At 53.2% G+C, this 19,955-nt stretch overlaps 4 protein-coding genes and 1 pseudogene across 14 annotated transcripts in view; 3 read left to right on the top strand and 2 right to left on the bottom strand.

Annotated features, from left to right (window-relative positions):
• Positions 1-182: 182 nt before the first annotated feature.
• PARD6A (par-6 family cell polarity regulator alpha) lies at positions 183-2,093 on the top strand. 3 transcript variants are annotated; one of them, XM_047712246.1, is made up of 3 exons: positions 183-343; positions 732-954; positions 1,201-2,093. In XM_047712246.1, exons 1-3 carry the CDS (start codon positions 293-295, stop codon positions 1,953-1,955), a joined length of 1,029 nt encoding a protein of 342 aa, XP_047568202.1. In that variant the 5' UTR covers positions 183-292; the 3' UTR covers positions 1,956-2,093. The 3 variants fall into 3 exon arrangements, with proteins under 3 accessions (XP_047568202.1, XP_047568201.1, XP_047568200.1); XM_047712245.1 differs by having other exon boundaries at positions 183-355; positions 1,204-2,093; XM_047712244.1 differs by having other exon boundaries at positions 183-355.
• A 109-nt stretch (positions 2,094-2,202) lies between these two features.
• On the bottom strand, positions 2,203-6,083 carry ENKD1 (enkurin domain containing 1). The gene is made up of 8 exons (XM_047712243.1): positions 5,642-6,083; positions 5,329-5,428; positions 5,034-5,228; positions 4,333-4,505; positions 3,242-3,367; positions 2,975-3,138; positions 2,737-2,873; positions 2,203-2,639 (listed from the first exon to the last, which is right to left on the bottom strand). The coding sequence occupies exons 2-8, from the start codon at positions 5,411-5,413 to the stop codon at positions 2,479-2,481; spliced, it is 1,041 nt and encodes a 346-aa protein (XP_047568199.1). The 5' UTR covers positions 5,414-5,428; positions 5,642-6,083; the 3' UTR covers positions 2,203-2,478.
• Positions 5,747-8,821, top strand: C17H16orf86 (chromosome 17 C16orf86 homolog). 4 transcript variants are annotated; one of them, XM_047712249.1, is made up of 5 exons: positions 5,747-6,042; positions 6,258-6,487; positions 6,840-7,057; positions 7,134-7,337; positions 8,044-8,821. In XM_047712249.1, the coding sequence occupies exons 1-5, from the start codon at positions 5,938-5,940 to the stop codon at positions 8,235-8,237; spliced, it is 951 nt and encodes a 316-aa protein (XP_047568205.1). In that variant the 5' UTR covers positions 5,747-5,937; the 3' UTR covers positions 8,238-8,821. The 4 variants fall into 4 exon arrangements, with proteins under 4 accessions (XP_047568205.1, XP_047568206.1, XP_047568203.1 ...); XM_047712250.1 differs by lacking the exon at positions 8,044-8,821 and adding an exon at positions 7,562-7,877 and having other exon boundaries at positions 5,748-6,042; XM_047712247.1 differs by lacking the exon at positions 8,044-8,821 and having other exon boundaries at positions 5,750-6,042; positions 7,134-7,698.
• Positions 8,822-12,960: 4,139 nt separating this feature from the next.
• Positions 12,961-19,955, bottom strand: part of GFOD2 (glucose-fructose oxidoreductase domain containing 2) — a 39,075-nt gene continuing 32,080 nt past the window's right edge. For 5 of the 6 annotated variants that reach the window (XM_047711985.1, XM_047711981.1, XM_047711980.1 and 2 more), the window contains 2 exons: positions 13,661-14,555; positions 12,961-13,457 (listed from right to left, as the gene is read on the bottom strand). In XM_047711985.1, coding sequence (XP_047567941.1) covers positions 13,445-13,457; positions 13,661-14,555 — 908 coding nt within the window. In that variant the 3' untranslated portion in view covers positions 12,961-13,444. Of the gene's footprint in view, positions 14,556-19,955 lie in introns of all 6 variants that reach the window. The other variant, XM_047711984.1, reaches the window with a different exon arrangement.
• LOC125089461 (ATP synthase F(0) complex subunit C2, mitochondrial-like) lies at positions 18,166-19,841 on the top strand (annotated as a pseudogene).

Raw genomic sequence — 19,955 nt, 5'->3', positions numbered from 1 at the left:
ACCCTCCCCTTGGATTGGCCAAACCCCTCCCCCAGACTCCAGAGACTCGCGCGCCGTAGCGTAATGACGTAAGAGCACGCCAATACGCCTCCGCCCCCATCTCCGTTTCCTAGGAAACGTGGACTCCGCGTTCCACTCTCTGTCGCTGCCCCCTTGACGTCATGGTCCGGATGGGAGGGCGGGGCGAGCGCTACTGTCAGGGGCGGGGCGGCACGAGCCGGCCTGCCGGGGCTGTGCACCTGCGCCTCTGCGGGCCGCCTGGGGCACCGTCCCCGGCCCGCCCGGCCCCACCATGGCCAGGCAGCAGAGGACTCCGGCGCGCAGTCCCGACAACATCGTCGAGGTGAAGAGCAAAGTAAGGGCCCCTCTGGCCCCGGCTCCGGCCTCGGCCCTAGGCGCTTCCAATTCCCTTATTCTCCCCTTTCCTAGCTTTAGTCCCCACCACCTTTTTTCTAGCCTCCATCATTCATGTCCCATTCTCCGGCCTTTCCTTTCGCCTTCCTCCATCCATCTTCTTTCCACTGCCGGCATCTAAAGTCCCTCTGTGGCCTTGTTACCTGGAGGGCGGGGAGAAGACCTTGGACAGCGTCCCTTGTACTGGAGCTGAGGTCTGGGCGCAAGGCTGCAGCCTTAGCGACAGCCTTTTCAGACCTCTAACACCCTCGGACCCATGGTGGGAAAGGGCACGGGCTCCGTCCTTACCCCTCCTTTCACCCACCCCCTGCCTCCAGTTTGATGCTGAGTTCCGACGCTTCGCCCTGCCCCGCGCTTCGGTGAGTGGCTTCCAAGAGTTTTCGCGGTTGCTGCGTGCAGTGCACCAGATCCCAGGCCTGGACGTGCTGCTTGGCTATACAGATGCTCACGGCGACCTACTACCCCTCACCAACGATGACAGCCTGCACCGGGCCCTGGCCACTGGCCCCCCACCGCTGCGCCTGCTAGTACAGAAGCGGGGTGAGGAGGATGGGGTACAGTGGGCAGCCTCTGTGGGGTAGAACACCAGGGCAGAGCTATAAGGGTTAGCCCATGCCCAGGGTGTCCAGGCTTCATTCTCTGCAGTTCCTGCCCTTGGTCTGACCTCCAACTAGTGGGAAATAGTTACCATACCCCCTTTCCCAGGCCTGGGCATGAGGGAAAAGGGCCCATGTGGGAGAACAGGGTCTCTGATCTCAGCACCCCCCCACCCCCCACCCCCCGCAGCAGAAGCTGACTCCAGTGGCCTGGCCTTCCCATCCAACTCTCTGCAGAGGCGCAAGAAAGGACTTCTACTTCGGCCAGTGGCACCCCTGCGCACCCGGCCACCTCTGCTGATTAGCCTGCCCCAAGATTTCCGCCAGGTTTCTTCAGTCATAGATGTGGACCTACTGCCTGAGACCCACCGACGGGTGCGCCTGCACAAGCATGGCTCCGACCGCCCCCTGGGTTTCTACATCCGAGATGGCATGAGTGTACGTGTAGCTCCCCAGGGCCTGGAACGGGTTCCAGGCATCTTCATCTCCCGCCTGGTACGAGGGGGCCTGGCTGAGAGTACAGGGCTGCTGGCAGTCAGTGATGAGATCCTCGAGGTCAATGGTATTGAGGTGGCTGGGAAGACCTTGGACCAAGTGACGGACATGATGGTCGCCAATAGCCACAACCTCATTGTCACGGTCAAGCCAGCCAATCAGCGCAATAATGTGGTGCGTGGGGCATCTGCACGTCTGACAGGGCCTCGCTCTGCTGGGCTTGGGCCTACTGAGGCTGATAGCGATGATGACAGCAGTGATCTGGTCATTGAGAACCGCCAGCCTCCCTGTTCCAATGGGCTGTCTCAGGGGCCTCCATGCTGGGACCTGCGCCAGGGCCGTCTACTTCCTGGTGCCCGCAGCTCTCTGCCCTCCCTGGATGATCAGGAGCAGGCCAGCTCTGGATGGGGGAGCAGCATGCGAGGAGATGGTAGTGGCTTTAGCCTCTGACAGGCAAGGATGCAGCCCCTCGCCACTCCAGGCTGCTGGGACATGGCAGGGACCTCCCTGGTGGGGGTTTCTAGCTTGCTCACAGAATCCTCTCAGTCTGGGGAACATTAAAGGTTTTCTACAAATGCAGTCATCGTCTTTCTGTGTCCCAGCCTTAATGTCCATTGTGGTCTCACGGTTTTGCCTTCTGCCATGGACACAAGGCAGGAGTGATAAGGATAACAGAGAGACCTTCCCGCAATTGAGCAGCAGGAGGGACACACCAGGCTTGGCATTTCCAGGGTAAGAAAACCTCTTACGGAAACAAACCTCACTGTGTACAAAAGGTTTAATTTGGACAAAGGGATTAAGAGGCTGGGCTGGTCCTTCTACATCCACCAGTAGCTGGGAAGAGTGCTCTGGGGATACTGCCCACCCCACTCTCCTGTCTTCGAACTCCATGCCATGATGGGGCCTCATCCCGCCTTTGCAACTGTGTGGCGATCCTCATTGAGGACCCACACAACTACCCCCATAAAAGGGCTCAGGCATCCATCTTCACGAAGACCTTGGGGCGGGAAAAGATCTTGATGGCTTCCTCTACCTGCACCAGCTTCCGGTCCAGCTCCGCACGGTGGCCCTGGGCCCTGAGTGAATCTGCCCCGGCAGGCAGCAGCACCAGCTCACGTAGCAACTGGCTCTGGCCTACAGGGGGCCCAGGGACAGTAAGTGCTGGGCAGGGGTTCATGGTCCCAACTAGGTTCCCCGTCCACTGCCCCGTATCCCTTGCCCACAAACTCACTCTGGAGCAGATTGCTCAGGGTCTCCAGCCGCTGATTCTCAGGCATGCGAGTGTGGCCTGGGGGCATGGCAGGGTCCGGCTGGCTCTGCTGGCGGGCCTCGGCCTCCCGCCGCCACAGATCCCTGCGTTCCAACAAGCTGCAGATGCACAGGCTCAGAGGTGATGGTCCCAGGGGCAGAGGTCATCTCCCACCCTCCACAGGCACCCCTCACCCTGGGTGTTGGGCAGTGGGACCTACTAATGAGGCACATGGCCCTTCTGCGTGGTGTTGTAGTGCTCCTGGGCTTGCCGCTGCTGCTCTAGCACTTGTGCCAGGACCTGCAGTGAGCGGGAATGCCTCCGGGGGGCCCTCTTGGCAGTGCGGGCATTGTGGCTAATGAAGTCCACACCCAGGCCTGGCCCCTGCAGGACATGGCAAGCAGGATGGGGCAGACAGCACTGTGATGTGCTCCTGGACCCCTCAAGATCGCTGCCCCCCTCCCCCAGCTCCCACACATCCTCTCACCTTAGCACTGGGGCCTGGTGGGGTTAGCTGAGGACTGGGGACACGGGGTGGTGGGAGCCCAGGGCCGCAGCGGGAGTGTGCCCGTAGGAAGTGGGCAGGCTCTGTTCCAGAGGCAGTGCTGGGCTCCTGGAGGGCAGGGTATAGCAGAGGAGTCAGGCAGGCTGAAGTCAGTCTTAATCCACCCAAATGAGTGAGCTTCTGTTCCTTCTGCTTGTGAGGATATTTATCTCCAGCCCTATGGGCCTCTTCCCTTTTGAAGGAACACTTCTATCCATGAGCATTTAAGTATGTGGGTGTCTCACATCTTTAGGAAAACAACAAACCACCCCTCCTTCAACCTCAGTCCTGACTCTGGCTAAACCATTCCCTTTTTCTCTCCTTCCTGGCCAAGCTTCCTGGCTCTGTCCCCACCAAGGTCATTCACAGCTGGCCTCCAAGCCCTCAAATCCAGGGTCACTTCCCTGGGCTCACTGTCGTCAGCCTAATCCTCAATAACTCCTGGGTCTCTCTCTTCAGATCCAGACCTGACTCTCCATCTGTTTCCTGGGCATACTCCCAGCCCCCTAGGAGTCCCACAAATGCTTCAGTTTCAACAAATTTGCATATGACCTTACTGTCTTTCCTCTCTATCCTGTTCCTTCTTCTGAAGACTCTGGATAGAGAAATGGTACTACTGTCTACCAAAGAATCCCACCACTGTACCCCTGCCCTTCTCAACACCCGTAGAAATAAAGGGATCTTTTATGTGGGTCTGGCTGACTTCTCAGCCCAGCCTCATGCTCTTCTCCCCTGTACACAGCATACCACTGCCCACACTCCCTCTAGTCTTAGGACTTCTATCTATAAGGTTTCATCTCAGTAGAATGTTGTCTTCCATTCTCTCCTTGCCTAATTCCTACTTGCCCTTCAGGATCCTCCAGCCATCACCACTTCTGAGGAAACCCCCAGCCTGACCCTGCAGCACAATCAGCTATTTCTTAGCCCCTGGTACCCTAGTCCCCTGTGATTTTCACCCCTCCCCCTAACTCAGATTTGAGCATAACTGTCAGTCAACAGGATGAAAAATGCTTGTGGCTCTCCAAGCCAGGTACCTGTAGCTGGGCCTTGACCCGGGACTCCACTCTGTCATATTTGGGCGAGCGCCACAGAGCCTTCAGGGGCCTGGGCTGTCCCTGCTCCCGGCTGCGCTCCTGCTCCTGGAAGCGCCTCTGGATCTCCCTGATCCGCTTCAGGTTCTCCTTCTCATGGTCTTTAGGGTCCTTCCCTGGGAAAAAGATGTTGCCAGACTCTACCCTACATACAGCCCAGGAGATCCAAGTCCCACCAGTTCAGACGTCGGCCTGCACCCTCCCTCCTACAGAAAGATTTCCCTGACCTCACCATCTAAGACAGTATACACATCACTACATTCCCTTCCTGACAATTACCTTATGTCCTTGATTACTCTCTACATTTTTATTGTGACGTACACCATGAATCACTTTGTATATTATATCCATCTCTTCACTTGTTTATTGTTTTTCTAGCACCTACAGGGCGGGCCGCAGTAGGCACTCCACACACAAGGTTTCGCTGATGCATGAATTCATTAAGCTGAGCTAGCGTTCCTGGGAACTACTTCATTCAGTCCTCTCCTGTGAGGAAATAATGCATTTCTCCCTCCTTCTATAGTTGGAGAAAATGACACTCGGAGAGGCAAAGCCTGAGCCCAGATCTGGGAAGGAGAAGCAACGCTTTTGATCTCAGCGTTTGACCTCATACTCGCTTCAATGCCCCTTCGGTACGAACTTACTCTTGGGAGAGGCCCCTGTGCCTAGGGAGATGCCCCCGAGTTGCAACAGCACTCCGCCGACGCCACGCCGGCCTCGCTCCAGGATCTCTCTGGCTCCAGGACCTATGCGGGGGCCGCGCGAAGGGGTGGCGTCCAAGTCGAGGTCCGAAGTCAGCAGGTCCAGCTTCAGCGCATTTCCCTCAAGGCGTCCTTGGGCTGACAGGCCAGACAGGGTGGGGTGCGGAGCTCAGTAGTGGAGCAGAGCCAGAACCTCGCTTGGGCCTCGCCCCGCCGCGCCGCCCCATACCCAACTCACCAGAGGCCGGCCGCCGGTAGTAGTCAGGGCAGACCGTAGGGTCTGGGGGTATAGGCCCCGAGATGCGGGACGGGCCCTCGCACATGCCGCCGTTGCTGCCCTGCAATGGTGCACCGAGGCCTGCTGGGCTGCGCATTTCCGGGCCCTGGCCCCTTCCTCAGCCCTGAACCCAGACCCTGACCCTGGCGTTGCCCTCCATTCCCGGTCCCCGCCGCGCAGCCCGACCCCGCCAGCCCTTGCCTCCTCCGCTCCTAACCCACTTCTCTGCCCGGTACGCGACCCCTTCCTCGAAACACTCGGGCAAGGAGCTCACCGGAGCAGTTTTGCCGCCGACTGCTGCAACCCCATGGGCTTGCTGTTGCCAGGCAACAGTAGTTTCCGTCCCTGAGGTCAGGGGCCACGGCCCCCTGGCGCAAAGCCTTCTGGGGCTTGTAGTTCCAGCTGAGAGTGGAGCAAAGCCACCGTCAGGTTCCCTTCCCACTCGCCTGTCCTTGCTGGCGGGTCTCTGGGGTCAGCGCCCGGTCCCCGGGGTCAGCGCCAGGTCCCCAAGGCCGGCCCCTCGCCGTCCTCCCCGCAAACAACCTTCGAGGAGGCGGACCCAGCTCAGCCATGGCCTCAGCAGTGGCCGAGAGACCGCCAGGGGCCCAGGAGAAGACAGCCGCGGGGCCGGCACACCTCGTGGAGTCGTCCGGTGGCCACGCTCAGGGCTTTGAGGTGACCGTCAGGCTGTGTAGTCTTCAAACACTTGTCCACGGCGCTCTAGGAGGCCAAACTCTGTGCAACGCCCCCCCTAACTGCCAGGACAAGCTCCATGGGGCAGGGAGGGACACGGGCTGGTGCCCTTCAGCTGCATTTGGTTTCTCAGGTGTCTCATGACTGATCCCCTGTATCCTTTGCTTGGTGACCAGTTACCTATGTGTCACTTCTAGTGTCCAGTGATGGCCGACCCGTGCCTGGTACCACCCTATGAGGCCTGCCGGACCGTGGGTGAAGACAAGTGCCCAACAGGACCCATCTCAGAGCTGGAGGTCCAGGAGGAACAACTCAAGCTGGAGGAAGAGAGGCTTAAGCTAGAGGTGGAGTCACTAGAGGAGAGAGGCCCCAGGCCTACAGCCTCCATTGTGAGGGCCAGTCATGGTCCGAAGAGGAAGCCGGTCAAGTGAGCCAGTTTTCAGAGGGCCAGAGCTGCTGGTCTTCAGGAGGGAGGTGGGCGGGCTCACACTCGTACAGAGTGCACCTTATCCCCTGCCACCACCATCATCCCTCTATCCCCCAGTTCCTGAAGAATCCTGGCATTGAGGGTGGGAGGAGGCATCCAGGGGAGGAGTCTCAAGGCCTTGTAGGGTACTGAGCTCACAGAAGCTCTAGTCCCCTGTCCAGCCCAGAGCCTCACTGACCAGGAAGGGGACAAGAATCTAGGCCTCAGGTAGTGGACAGGCAGGGCTATTCCCTATGGTCAGGGCACAGGAGCCAAAGCTGGAGGCTGGCTCCTTAGGCCTCCTATCCCCCAGCCTCCCAGGGCCTAGCCACCAAGCCCATCCTAGGGCTGAAGCAGAGATGCCACACGGGCTGCCACTGCAGAAGGAGGAATCGGAGAATAGCCAGAGTGAGCCCTTACCATCTGCCAAACAGCACAAAAAAGCCAAGAAGCGCAAGAGTCTGGGGACCCCAGTGCTTCCAGTTCTGGCCAGCACGGTGTCTGCACCTTCAGAGACCTTGGGGCTGGAGCGTGAGTGACAGCCCCTGGGCCTTTCCTTTTCCTCCTGCCTGATGGGACCCTGACATGGCACAGCTTGGTGTTCCAGCCCCTGCCCTGACCCGGGTCTTTGCAGGAAAGGCCCAACGCCTGCGGCCCCTGTACCAGTACATCAACTATTGCAATCCGGAGCTGAATCAGGCAGGGGAGGGGGACAGGGAGGCTGAGGCAGAGATGGAGACTGAGTTGGAGCTGGCCCTGGTCCCCGCAGAAGCAGGTGTGGAGCAACTGCAGGCCTTGCTGCCTGTGGCAGGTGAGCTGGCCTCAGGCCTCACTTTGCCTTGTCCCAGTACATTGGTGTCCTCCACCCATGCTCTGGTTCCCCTGGGAGAGGAGGTGGGAGAGGAACCTGGGTGTGTGTCCAGGTCGGGGGTCAGCAGCCACCTCAAGGCTGAGGTGGATAAGTCAACCCAGGTGGACATTGACAAGATACTGAGTGTTTGCGCTGCCCCACTTGTACCTCCACTCTCTCCTCAGTACAAGTGACTTTCCTGCCTCATCCCCCACCCCCGCCACTGGTGGCTCCCCTTCTCCTAAGTCTGAACCAGAGCAGCAGCCTAGGCCCTGGGTGGAGGGGAGAAGTTGGCCCTTTTCCCAACTTGGGACCTTGGACTTGCTGAAAATAAACATTTTTCCTTTTCTCAGACTGTGATTTCACAAGTAAGATGTCTGAAGAGAGGCGGGGAAGGTGGGTGCAGGGTTTGAAGCCTGACTGATCATCTGGATCTTGAAAAAGTACAGGTTCTTGGGCACGACCCCAGACCTAACCAAATCAGAATCTGCAGGGGTGGAGCCTACTTTTGTGCATTTAAATGCTCCTCAGAGGAACCTGAAGGTCAGACAGGATAACAGTGGGGATGTAGAGGGAGGTGATGATAAGGAGAAACTTGGGGCAGAGAAAGGAAAGGGATGGCCAGGTCACAGCAAGCAAGTGCTTGGCTCTTCTCCCTGTCTCCCAGGGGAGCAGTCTGCATTTGGTCTGACCAGGAGGGTCCAACACTTAAGGTCCCCCATTGAGGTGTCCAAGTTCATCTGCCTACTGGAGGCCATGGCTGGACCAGACTTTGCCCTTAAGGTGGCCCCGCTAACAGAGGCATTGGTGCCTTTTTCCTGGCAGCCAGGGGGTAGTGGAGGATATGAATGTTCTCCCTGAGCCTTGCAGACAAGCCACTGGATAACCACAAATAGGCAAAAGCTTAAGCGGCAGCCAGTGCTGGACATTTTGGAAACCCTCATATCCTGCTGCCTCCTGGTCCTCCTGCATGTCCTTCATATATCTTAAATGTAAGGATTTCCAAATTAAATGAGTAACTTTCCCTCCAATCTGCTTTTTTTGCCATGTTTCATCTGCACAACTGTTCAAGCCAAAATCATGGGTGTCGCCCCAGAGCCCATCCTGTTCTTCGCTTATTCTTTACTCCTGCAAGCTAATCAGGCAGCAAATCTGGTGTATGTACCCTCTAGGCTGAGTCTCTCAGATCCTATGGTCAGCACCCCTGTCCTGGGACGGTTATCTTCAGGCGAGAGCACCCTACTGTCCTTGCTTGTGGTCCCCTGCCCGATGAATCCACCCAGTGATCCCGCTGCACACCCACCTGAACCCAATCTGTTACTTCCCTTCTAGCATCTTGCACCTCTTGCCCCAGCTGCCTTAAAACTTTTCAGTGGTGGGGCACCTGGGTGGCTCAGTGAGTTAAAGCCTCTGCCTTCGGCTCAGGTCATGATCCCAGGGTCCTGGGATGGAGCCCTGCATCCAGCTGTCCGCTCAGTGGGAAGCCTGCTTCCTCCTCTCTCTCTCTGCCTGCCTCTCTGCCTACCTGTGATCTGCCAAATAAATAAATATCTTTAAAAAAAACAACAACAAAAAAACTTTTCAGTGGCTTTAAGTCCCTGACCAGCCACATCTTTCTTTTACTCTCTCCACGTGGGGCTTCCCCTGCCTAAAATGCCTTTATTCCTTTACCCCTCCACCTGGCTATTGCGCTCTTACCTTGAAGACTTGGAGGAACTTTGCTTCTACCACCCAGGGTGTAGCATTTACATACCACTGCTGCTGTGGTTTGTTATAACTGTTTTCTCGGGACTAAGCTGTGAACTCCCCAAGAGCATTTGTCATTGCATTGCGCCAACCTAGCAGAGGGCCCCCCAAAATGCACAAAGATAAGGAGGCCAAGGTGGGGAGCTGAGGAAGCTGCAGAGAACAGGTCATCACTCCATCCAAAGTCCAGAACCATGTGGGGGACCCCTTGAATAATGGCCTGGCAAGATCATTGAGATAGGGTGGGCAGGCCCAGATGGAAGCAGGAAGAAAATCGGCATCGTCCCAGGTTGCTTCCACCTTTACAGGTCACTTGAAAGACCTGTATTATTCACTTTTTCTGCTCACACTTTATTATTATTATTTATTTATTTTTAATTATTTCTGCTCACACTTCTCCCCGGGTAGCGACCAGACCACCCCAGAAGATACTGTCCACAGGGACCAAGCAGACCAAGTCTTGTCCATAGGGATGATTATGGATTCTGCAGGATTTTTCAGAGGTAAAGGGCTCTTTAACATAATTGAGCTTGGGGCACCTGGGTGGCTCAGTTAGCCAAGCATCTGCCTTTGGTTCAGGTCATGATCTCAGGGTCTTGGGATTGAGCCCCACATCGGGCTCCCTGCTTAGCAGGGGGTCTGTTTCTCCCTCTCTCTCTGCCCCTCACCCCGCTCATGATCCTTCTCATTCTGCTCTCTCAGATAAATAAAATCCTAAAAAAAAAAAAAAAAAAAAAAGTTAACTGAGCTTGACTGCCTCACTTCATGGCTGAGGAAGCAGAGGCCTTGAGATCACATGAGATCTTGGCTTCACATGAGATCACACCCTGGACACCAGGGAGACACTGTCCTTTCCTGAACCCTGAAGATCTGGACCTGACGTCTCTGGCTGAGGCCTGACCCAAGAAGGCCGAGTGTTTGCATTCTGTGTGGTGTCCAGAGCTGCAGGTATGAGCCAGGCCAGCACTGACGAGGAAGCTCTGTCCCTCCCTTCCAACAGGTCTTGTTGGAAATACTCAGAACTGATCTACATTTGCAGGTCTATTTCCTGCCAGGTTTTTCTAAGCAGGGTGGATTAGAGTAGCCACAGAAAGAACAAGTCACTACTATTGTTCCTAAAAGCTCACCTTAGGGGTGCCTGGGTGGCTCAGTCAGTTAAGTGTCTACCTTTGGCTCAGGTTATGATTCCAGGGTTCTGGGAACAAGCCCTGCATTAGGGTCCCTACAAGCAGGGAGTCTGCCTCTCCCTCAAATAAATAAAGTCTTAAAAAATAAATAAGAGCTCACTCTAAGGGGGAAATGCTGAGTGTTAATGCAAGGAGACAGGTGCCACAGAAGAGCGGAGGACCAACGCTGTGGGACCTCGGTGGTGGGAAGAGCTGCCACTTTGCCTAGGGAAGCAGTGAAGAGACAGCCCTCCAGCAAACTCCTGAAGGAGGGTTGGGGGGCCTTCCAAGCAGAGGTGCACCAGGGAAAAACCTTGCTTATGTGGAAGAAGTCAGCCCCATGCAGGAGGGCCCCCTCATTTAGCATGGCTTAAGCAGAGGCATGGCCACCAGACCAGGGTGGGGAGTTCTGGGAGTGATGAGAAGGAGTGTAGGCAAGGAGGATCTTGGCCCGGCATTCTGGAGAGGTCACTTGGGCAGGAGTGAGAAGGGACAGGGAGGTAAGGGGTGCTGCTAGGTTGACTGCTGTTTGGATGAGTATGAGGCCTACATTTGGTTGGGAGTTGAGAAATAAGCAATAGGTATTTGGAACTTCTTTTCTGGTTGCTCTCACAGAGAGCAAACTGCATTTCCAGCGGCTTGGAAAAATTTAATCTACTCTGCCCCCAGGAAGATCCTTGAGATTAGGGAGCTGGTCCTGGGAGGTGGTGCTGCCTTCCTCCAGGAGGGGGCGCTGCGTGACAAGCCTGGATCTGAATGCAGACACAGTCACCCCTGAGGAGGAGATCCCAGCTGGTTTCCTCAGCCACAGGCCTCTGGGGGATTGCCATGGGCCTATGCTCTGGGGAGTACCAACAGAGGACCCCAGGGTCCTCACAAAAGTAGCTCTACACCAAGCCCACTGCCACTTGCCTCAGGACTTCTGGGAACCTGTCTTTGTCAACAAGGGGTTTGCTGTGGAGCCCCATGAAACCTCAGTAGTGCCACTGTGGGTCAGCAACCTGGCTCTTCCTTAAGTAAGAGCACCTGAGTCATGTATGATGGACACTTGTGCTTTCTTAGTAAATACCCCAATTTAGGAAGGATCCCATCATCCTACTAACACAAAGAGGGACTGACCTGGAGCTGAGCTGATCACCCCAGGAAGAGAGCAGCCTCTTTCTTTTTCTTTAAAGTAGGCTCCTCACCCAGTATGGATCCCAATGCGGGGCTGGAACCCATAGACCAAGACCTGAGCTGAGATCAAGTGTCTGACACTCAACTGGCTGAGCCACCCAGGCACCCACCCACCCCTTTCTAAACTCTACCGGCATCCTGCCTGTGGGCTCTCTCTGCAGTCTGCCTCCTGGCTGAGGCCTCACTGAAATTCCTGCTGCAGAGGGAAGGCAGTAACCTGGACGGGGGCCTGAGTGGGGAGGGGCAGTGCCTGGGCACTCGGTCTCTGAGATCTGCAAGTGCTGGGGAAAGAGTAGTCTAGGGTCAGGCTCTGTAGTCAGATGACCCTGACCAGACTCCTTCCTGGCTCCATCACTTGTAACTTATAGGAAGCAAGGAACTTTGCCCCTCTCTGCCTCAGTTTTCTGATCTGAATAATGAGAATTTTTGTAGTGGTACCCCATAGAGTGGTTTGGATATTAAATGAAGTAACACACATGAAGTGTCTTCCCCGGGAGGGAGACGGCAGGCAGCATGCAAGCAGCACACTCCCTGACACTAGCCGCTGCTGTGTTGTTGCACAAGGACAAGGTTAGAACCAGGACAACACATAGGAAAATCAGCCTGACAAATTCTAGAAAGGGTGCCAAGAGGAAGAGGGAGGCCTCCCTGAACCTTTCTTTCTCTGGCAAGGAGCCCAGGGCAAGGAAGAGAGAGGAAGTTTAGAGAAGGGAAGAGTTGGGTTTAGGCCTAATCTGGGAAGGCTGGCAGAGGAAACAAAGGGGTGTGTGTGTGTCCTTTCCCCCCACCCACCTCACCTCTGACATAGTTAAAAGGCGGTCCCAGTGTAGACCAGTTAATAAAAGCAAGGCTGGGGTGCCTGGGTGGCTCAGTGGGTTAAGCCTCTGCCTTCAGCTCAGGTCATGATCTCAGGGTCCTGGGATCCAGCCCTGCATGGGCTCTCTTCTCACCGGGGAGCCAGCTTCCCCCTCTCTCTACCTGCCTCTCTGCCTACTTGTGATCTCTGTCAATTAAATAAATAAAATCTTAAAAAAAGAAAAAAAGCAAAGCTGGTGACCGGCTCTCTGGGTCAGGCGGCCTTTGGCTATACCCACTCCATGGGGCAAGACATGGAGCCGTCCTCTAGTTCATTCCATCCAGGTTCCCTGAGAGCACTCCTCACTTCTCTCCCAGGGCTCTCCAGAACCAAATCCATGGTTGCGAGAACAGAACTCTTCCTGACCTCCAGCCCAGGAGGGTCCCTAATTCTCCCTATCTCCCTGAGACGGCATGCATGACAAGCACAGGTTAGGAAGTCTGGAGTCCTGTTGTCTGAGAAAAGACTTTTCCCTGGAGGGTTCCTGGGATTCAGTTGCAAGGGATAAGCTCACTAGACTGTGATGGATCCAAAGCAGGCCAGAGCTGCTGTGGAGCCACAAGGAAAGAGAAAAACATAAACAATCTGTAACAGTAAACAAGCCTTTCATGATTGAAGAAATCCAACTCACCAAACAAACCACCAGCAACTACATGACATAGTGTCAGACTTTCTGGTTTATTTACGAACATTTATCAGATATTCCAGAACCCTCCCTATCTCCTCTCTGCCAAGTCACAGGCCCTTTTGCCCCAGGTCAACAGCCCCTGAGAGCTTACCTAATGAACAACCCCTCCTCCCTGCCAGGGAAGGGGCAGCCTAGAGGCTGGAAGGGCCTGGTCACACAGGAAGGACGACAGGTGCGGATCCCTGAGGGATGACTGGATGCCCTCACCATTCCTGAGATGCCCTAGCGCAGGAAGGGCATGAAAACAAGGCTTCTTGTCATGTTTCCTCAGGTGAGGAACCAGCCAAGCTGGGTTCTTGCCATGCTTCCTCACCTAGTTAGGACCACCAATCGGCGAAGGCAGCCTCCAAGTCAAGCTCTGGCTGGCTCTGCTTCCCAGAGTGACTGCGCAGAGAGCGGGGGCGGCTCCAACCCGCTTCACTGTGCTGGCCCTCAGCTACATCAGCACCCTGCAAGTGTGAGGAGTAGATGAGCAGTGGAGGGGGTGTTTTCCCAGGGCCACCTTGGGCTTCACCTGGGCCCTGCCCAAGTTCACTGGTGAAATGAAAGACACTGTCTGTGCTCTGGCCGAGCCCTCCCGCCTCAGCTTCTGGTCCCCCCTGCCCCTGGCCCCTCCGCCCCGGGGGGGCAGGGAGCCCACGCGCAGGCTCACAGGTTATTCCGCTGGAGCGCCTCACAGAGGTTCTGGTTGGCGTCAGGTTCTTCCGTCAGCACCTCCACAGCCTCCCACTCCCCGGATCTGCTTGACCTTTTGATGGCATCCACCACACTCTGCATGTACAGCCCATCCTCGAACGAGGCAGCCATCGAGACAGGGGTGTGGTCCCAGGTGCGGCGGTCCCCCTGCCCCTGGAAGGACTGGCGCAGGGCCTGCACCATGTAGACCATGCCCTTCAGGTAGAGCAGCGGGACATCCTGGGGCCCCTGCTCGGGCAGCCCTGCCCCTACGGCCAGCGAGTCCCTCAAGAGCAGCTCCTCTTGCGTGGCAGAGTTCTTCTGCCCGTAGAGGTCCGCTCCTCGGGCAACGAGGCGTCCTGCAGAGCCCACCACCATGACCTCGTGCACAAAGGCGCCTGGCATGTTGAAGTTAAGTGTTACTGTGCTGCACACCCCCCCGCCCATGAGCATCTGGAAGAAGCAGAAGTCATCACTGGTGACATGGCGGATGCCACGGATGGCTGCGTTCTGCCTCACGAAGGTCTTGAGCAGCCCGTGTACCTTCTCGGCTCTCCGGCCTGTAAGGTGGGTCAGCAGGTCCACAATGTAGGTGCCCATGGTGTGCAGGCCCCCGCCACCCATGAGCTCGTCACAGATCCAGCCATAGTTGGGGCTGAGCAGGCTGCCTGAGTAGATGCGGGCATCGCAGATCATTACTGCGCCCACGTAGTGCTCCGCGATCAGCTGCTTCATGCGCACAAAGGCGGGCAGGAAGCGCAGCACGTTCCCCACCAGGCTCATCAGCTGTGGGTAGTAGCGTGAGGCGGTCACCATCCGGAAGGCATCCACTGAGGTTGCTGCCTTTTCACAAACCACATTCTTCCCAATACCTAAGAACAAAACACACCAGAAAATCTCAAAGTTCCAAGAGATTTACACTGGGGGGAAAATCTTTTCCTGAAGGCACATGAGCTCTGAAAAGCCTCCTATTATCAGATGGTGGCCTGGGACAAGAGGAAAGGTGATGGCTTGGATAAAAATGGTACACTGTGACTGGCCTGAAGAACAAGTTATAGGCTGGAGAAAGACAAGTAAATTCTTAAGGGAAAATGAAAGCAGAGGCAGAAGGTGCAAACCAGGAATCGGAAATAAACAGAGGAGGTATGGTGGGTAATTTTACATGCCAACCTGGTTAGACTGTGGTGTCCAGCAAAAACCAGTCTGGACACTATTGGGAAGGTTTTGTTTTTTTTTTTGTTGTTTTGTTTTGTTTTGTTTTGGTGTGATTAGCATTTAAACCAGTAGATTTTGAGTATATCAGATCACCCTCCACAATCTGAGTGGGCCTCATAATCATTTGAAGGTCTTAGGCAAAAAGACTGAGGCTCCATGGAGAGGAAGGAATTCTGCCTCCAGACTCAATTCTGCAACATCAGCTGTTGCTGGAATTTCCATCCTCTTGTCCTGCTCTGCAGATTTCAGATCTGTCAGCTCCTACAATCACATGACCGGATTCCTTAAAATAAATTTCTCCCTCTCTCTGTATACCTTCATTGGTCCTGTTTCTCTGGAGAACACTACCTAATATATGTGGGCTGGAGAGATGGACATGCCTATGTACTTTCATACATTTATTAAATCAGCTTGGGGCAAAAGTATCTAATCTCTATTCTAGGGGACAGGCTTTGACCTCTCAGTTTTAACTGCAGAAAGATTGTTCCAAAGATTGTTCTCTGAAAATACTAGTCCAACAAGTTAGTGTAGTCAAAAGGTCAGAAAATGTTTGGTTGGCTCTAGTAGCAAGAGAAAGGGAATAAAAATATTCCTTCTGTCCTAATGACTGCTCTGATTATACTATAGCTGGGATGTACTGAGAGAGCAAAACAAGGCTAGAAAAAGGCCTGGTGAGAGAGAGCTAGAAGACTGAGCAGCCTCCATATTAGGAAGCAGAAAGAATCAATATTCTTCCATGTTTTAAGATGAAAGCTCATGAGGGTATGAGTAGTCAAAAGACACCAACACCAGGATACTCCTGTGAGCTTGGGGTGGTTCAAATGGAAGTCCCATGTTAATACCTCCACAGATGCAGGGGTGGGGGCAAAGCAAAGGGGAGGTCCTTGCACTCAGGTCTGGCAGGAGGGCGCCCTACAAGAAGAGTAGCACCTGACTGCTATTATCACCTGCTCTTAAGTCTCCAAAACTTCCCTACATACATGGATTTTAGGGTTAGGGACTGGAGAATCACAATCTTGGGTGACAATTTGGCCACGTGGCTACAGAACATATACGACTGACCAGGGAAATAATGAGGAAATTAGATTCTCAGACACAAACACCCCATCTGAGGGCTGCAGCTCTGACCAACCCAGAAACTACTTCTAACTTACTCATGGCAGGGATTGAGTGGACACTACAGCATGGAGCAGAGGGGAGACAGGGTGGGGGGAAAAGAACTTTTGTGGCTGCCGGGAGTTTGGTGATGATAAAACCAGGATAAGGAATCTCCATTGCAGGTCAAGAGAGGTCAGGGAAGGAGGAGAGACCTCCCATCTTGAGCCCGAACAACTGGAATGCTTTTGAACGTAGGACCGCGTAGTATTATCGGTATGGGAGTTAAAGGCCATCTTGAATTAAACAGGTTCCTGCAGGTCAACTACACATGATCTTTAACTTTAGAGAACCTGGGTTGCCCCGAAAGACATATTTATTTAAGTTATCTAGCATTCCTGCTAGGAAGCCAAAGGAGAGATTAGAGAAGCTAGGGACTGCTTTTTCTTAACAGGGAGTGGGAAAAGCATAGATGATGAATGCTTATAAGCTCATATTTTTTGGAATGTGAATAAATTTCAAGCTAAAACCCTTTCTCCAGCACATATTCCCAGATTTCCCAGGACTGAGGTGCCAGTGAACAGCAGAGGCCCAGTGAGGCTGCCCCAGAATATCTCTTTGTTCCCTATTAACACAGCACCGGTTCAGAGCTCTAGGACCACGACACCCCGGTTAGCCCATCTAGAGACATGGGACTAGAGAAAGGAGACTTCAAACATTAGGCAGAGAAGTAGCTCAGGAAGAGCACCACTTTTCCGTGCTCCCTAAATCCAGGAAGTCTACTTTGGTGGCGGGGGCAAGGGGTGGGTGTACAAAAATGTTTCTGCTACTAGAAAAAAAAAGTTGAAAACCACAAGACTGAATGACTCTTGTCTTCTCTTTCTCAGGTCACTGGCCCTGTTAGCCCCCTGGGTCACACCAGACTGGGGGTGCATGAGCAGAATTTGTGTGCCAGGCCCTGTGCCATGCCCTGGGGACACAGCATTGGGTTTGGTCTTTACTTTCAGAGGACTTAAGGTTTAGTGGGAGAGGTAGCTATTAATCAGATTACCATATAAATACATGTAGAACTGTACTTGTTGTAAATGCAGTGAAGATGAAATAAATGGTAAAATGAGAACATATACCAGGAACCTGAACTTGACTGGGCAGGGAATCAGAGAAGACGTCCCCAGGGACCAGGATTCCAGAGATTAAATTATTTGGGTTCTTTGAAGAACAATATCTTTTTATCTCACAAGCCCATAGGAAAAAGTTGGCAAATTCAGTGTTTTTCTAATGAAGCACACTAGTGCCAAGAACTGGGCACAGAAACCTCCCTTTTAGTGACAGATTTAAGAAAACATTCAACTGTGGCAAAAATGTTGGGGCATTTTGCAGACTAGAATACACTTTTTCCGAACCACTTCTAAACTGAGAAATAAAACATGTTAGGGTCCCTCCCTCTCCTTTAAGGAATTCATGGAAAAGCTTTAAGGATAACACTGAAGGCGAAAGAAGATGACCAAAAAAAAAAAAAAAAAAAAAAAAAAAAAAAAAAAAAAGTAGAAAATAAAATGCCACAAAAAGAGCTGTGATATGAAAAGGATACCTCCAGAGGCTAAGTCCAAGAGTGAATTTTAGAAAACCATCAATAAGAGCGAGGGCAAGAAACAATCTTTATGGGGGCACCTAGTGGCTCAGTTGGCTAAGTGTCTGCCTTCGGCTCAGGTCATGCTCCCAGGGTCCTGGGATCGTGCCCTGTTTCAGGCTCCCTGCTCAGCAGAAGTTGGCTTCTCCCTCTCCCTCTACTGCTCCCCCTCGTGGTTTGTGCTCTCTTGCTCGCTCGCTCGCTTGCTCTCTCAAATAAATAGATAAAATCTTAAAAAAGAAAAAGAAAAAGAATCTTTATGGCCTCAGAGGTGAAGTAACATCTAAAGATGAAACAAGCCGAGGAAAATGTAATTTTTCCTACACCAGTAAGACTTAATGAGATGTAACCCTAGTGTTCCTGGGCTTTGGTTTCTTTCACTGAAAAGGAAGATGCTGGATTAGGTCAGTGGTTCTCAAGTCTTCAGTGTGTGTCAGAATCACCTAGAAGGCTTCTTCAAACACGACTGCTAGGCTTCACCCACAGAGATTCAGAAGGTCTGGGATGGGCCCTGAGAATCTGGATTTATAACAAGATTCCACATGATGCTGAAGGTGCAGGTCTGAGAATCACATTCTGAGAACACTGGCCTGGAAGTTCTCTTCATAGAGGCCGCAGGCCTGAAATTTCTATGATTTTATGCATGTGAATGCCAGGAGAAAAATACAGTCCTACTGGCCAGTATGAAAAATTTTAGAAGAATATATAGTCTGTCATATGTTTTTTTTCCTCCCCCTAATGTAATCTTTTTTTTTTTTTTTTTTAAAGATTTTATTTATTTATTTGACAGAGAGAAATCACAAGCAGGCAGAGAGGCAGGCAGAGAGAGAGGAGGAAGCAAGCAGGCTCCCTGCTGAGCAGAAAGCCCGATGTGGGGCTCGAACCCAGGACCCGGGATCACGACCCGAGCCGAAGGCAGCGGCTTAACCCACTGAGCCACCCAGGCGCCCCCTCCTAATGTAATCTTTATGTCCAACGTGGGGCTCCAACTCACGACCCCATGATCAAGAGTCGAATGCTCTACCAACTGAGCCAGCCAGGTGCCCCCATCATCATACACGTCTTCATAGATGCAAATCTCTATTGGTATTTTTCAGTCTCTAAGATTTATCTTTTATAATGCTTAGCATAGCATAATGCAAGGAGGATCCTTAACTAAATAGTCTTCATTATTTATTTATTTATTTATTTAATAAGATTTTATTTATTTGACAGACAGAGGTCACAAGTAGGCAGGGAGGCAGGCAGAGAGAGAGGAGGAAGCAGGCTCCCCACCGAGCAGAGAGCCTGATGCGGGGCTCGATCCCAGGACCCTGGGATCATGACCTGAGCTGAAGGCAGAGGCTTTAACCCACTGAGCCACCCAGGCGCCCCTAAATAGAGTCTTTAGATGATTGTGGTAAGTTTCTCACAGGTTCAAGATCTGATTGGATCAAAGGTGATCTAGAATTAAGAGTATGTCAATAGCTATATAGCTAAGTAATTATATCACTTTCCCCCAGCTTTAAAAAAAAGACTTGAGGGGGCACCTGGGTGGCTCAGTCATTAAGCGTCTGCTTTCGGCTCAGGTCATGATCCCAAGGTCCTGGGATCAAGCCCCGTATCGGACTCTTTGCTCAGCAGGAAGCCTGCTTCTCCCTCTCCTACTCCCCCTGCTTGTGTTCCCTTTCTCTTCCTGTCTCTGTCAAATAATGAATAAAATCTAAAACAAAACAAAACAAAAGCAAAAAACTGAGGATTGTTCTCTGTCTTCTCTGCCCTGGAAGCAGCTCTCCTGCCACAGCCCCTCAACCCCTGAAAATGTCTGCCTGTGCAAGGGTGTCTCCAACTCCTTCTTGGTCAGGAGCACCTCTCGGGTGTTGAGCCAATCACTGTCTGGACCAGCCACTGGAGACACTGACACATGAGAGCCTCGGCAGCTTGGCAGCTCCACATCCCCTGACCTTACTTATCCCTAGCCATAGCTTCCCAACCAGCGCCCTTTCAAGGGGTATCAACATAGAAGTCAAATTCATCGGGGCTGGGGCTGCCACGGTAGGGGTGGCTGGCTCTGGGGATGGAACTGGGACTTTGCCTGGGAGCCCCATCATTGGTTATGCCAGGAACCCCTCTCTGAAGCAACAGCTCTTCTCCTACCCCATTCTGGGTTTTGCCCTCTTGGGGGGCCTTGGGGCTCTTCTGCACGATGGTGACTTTTCTCATCCTCTTCACCATGTGAGGAGCCTTCTCCACCTCCTATGTCTCACCTGCTCTGTACACTCCTTTTCCTACATCTACCCAGGCGCCACCTAGGCTCCCCTATTTATTTATTTACTTACTTATTTTTAAAGTG

The sequence above is a fragment of the Lutra lutra genome, chromosome 17 (genome assembly GCF_902655055.1).
Source record: "Lutra lutra chromosome 17, mLutLut1.2, whole genome shotgun sequence".
Taxonomy (NCBI): Eukaryota; Metazoa; Chordata; class Mammalia; order Carnivora; family Mustelidae; genus Lutra; species Lutra lutra.
The sequence above is the reverse complement of the archived record's forward strand: the minus strand, read 5'-3'. Positions and strand labels throughout refer to the sequence as shown.

Excerpts from the sequence above, each read along its gene's own strand:
- PARD6A (XM_047712244.1), top strand. The coding sequence starts at position 293 with ATGGCCAGGCAGCAGAGGACTCCGGCGCGCAGTCCCGACAACATCGTC. Across the intron at positions 356-731 it reads TCGTCGAGGTGAAGAGCAAA|TTTGATGCTGAGTTCCGACG; the intron begins GTAAGGGCCCCT and ends CCCTGCCTCCAG. Across the intron at positions 955-1,200 it reads CCTGCTAGTACAGAAGCGGG|CAGAAGCTGACTCCAGTGGC; the intron begins GTGAGGAGGATG and ends CACCCCCCGCAG.
- ENKD1 (XM_047712243.1), bottom strand. The coding sequence starts at position 5,413 with ATGTGCGAGGGCCCGTCCCGCATCTCGGGGCCTATACCCCCAGACCCT. Across the intron at positions 3,139-3,241 it reads CACCAGGCCCCAGTGCTAAG|GGGCCAGGCCTGGGTGTGGA; the intron begins GTGAGAGGATGT and ends CATGTCCTGCAG. Across the intron at positions 2,640-2,736 it reads CCTGAGCAATCTGCTCCAGA|GCCAGAGCCAGTTGCTACGT; the intron begins GTGAGTTTGTGG and ends GGCCCCCTGTAG.
- C17H16orf86 (XM_047712247.1), top strand. The coding sequence starts at position 5,938 with ATGGCCTCAGCAGTGGCCGAGAGACCGCCAGGGGCCCAGGAGAAGACA. Across the intron at positions 6,043-6,257 it reads GCCACGCTCAGGGCTTTGAG|TGTCCAGTGATGGCCGACCC; the intron begins GTGACCGTCAGG and ends TGTCACTTCTAG. Across the intron at positions 6,488-6,839 it reads CCGAAGAGGAAGCCGGTCAA|CCTCCCAGGGCCTAGCCACC; the intron begins GTGAGCCAGTTT and ends CCTATCCCCCAG.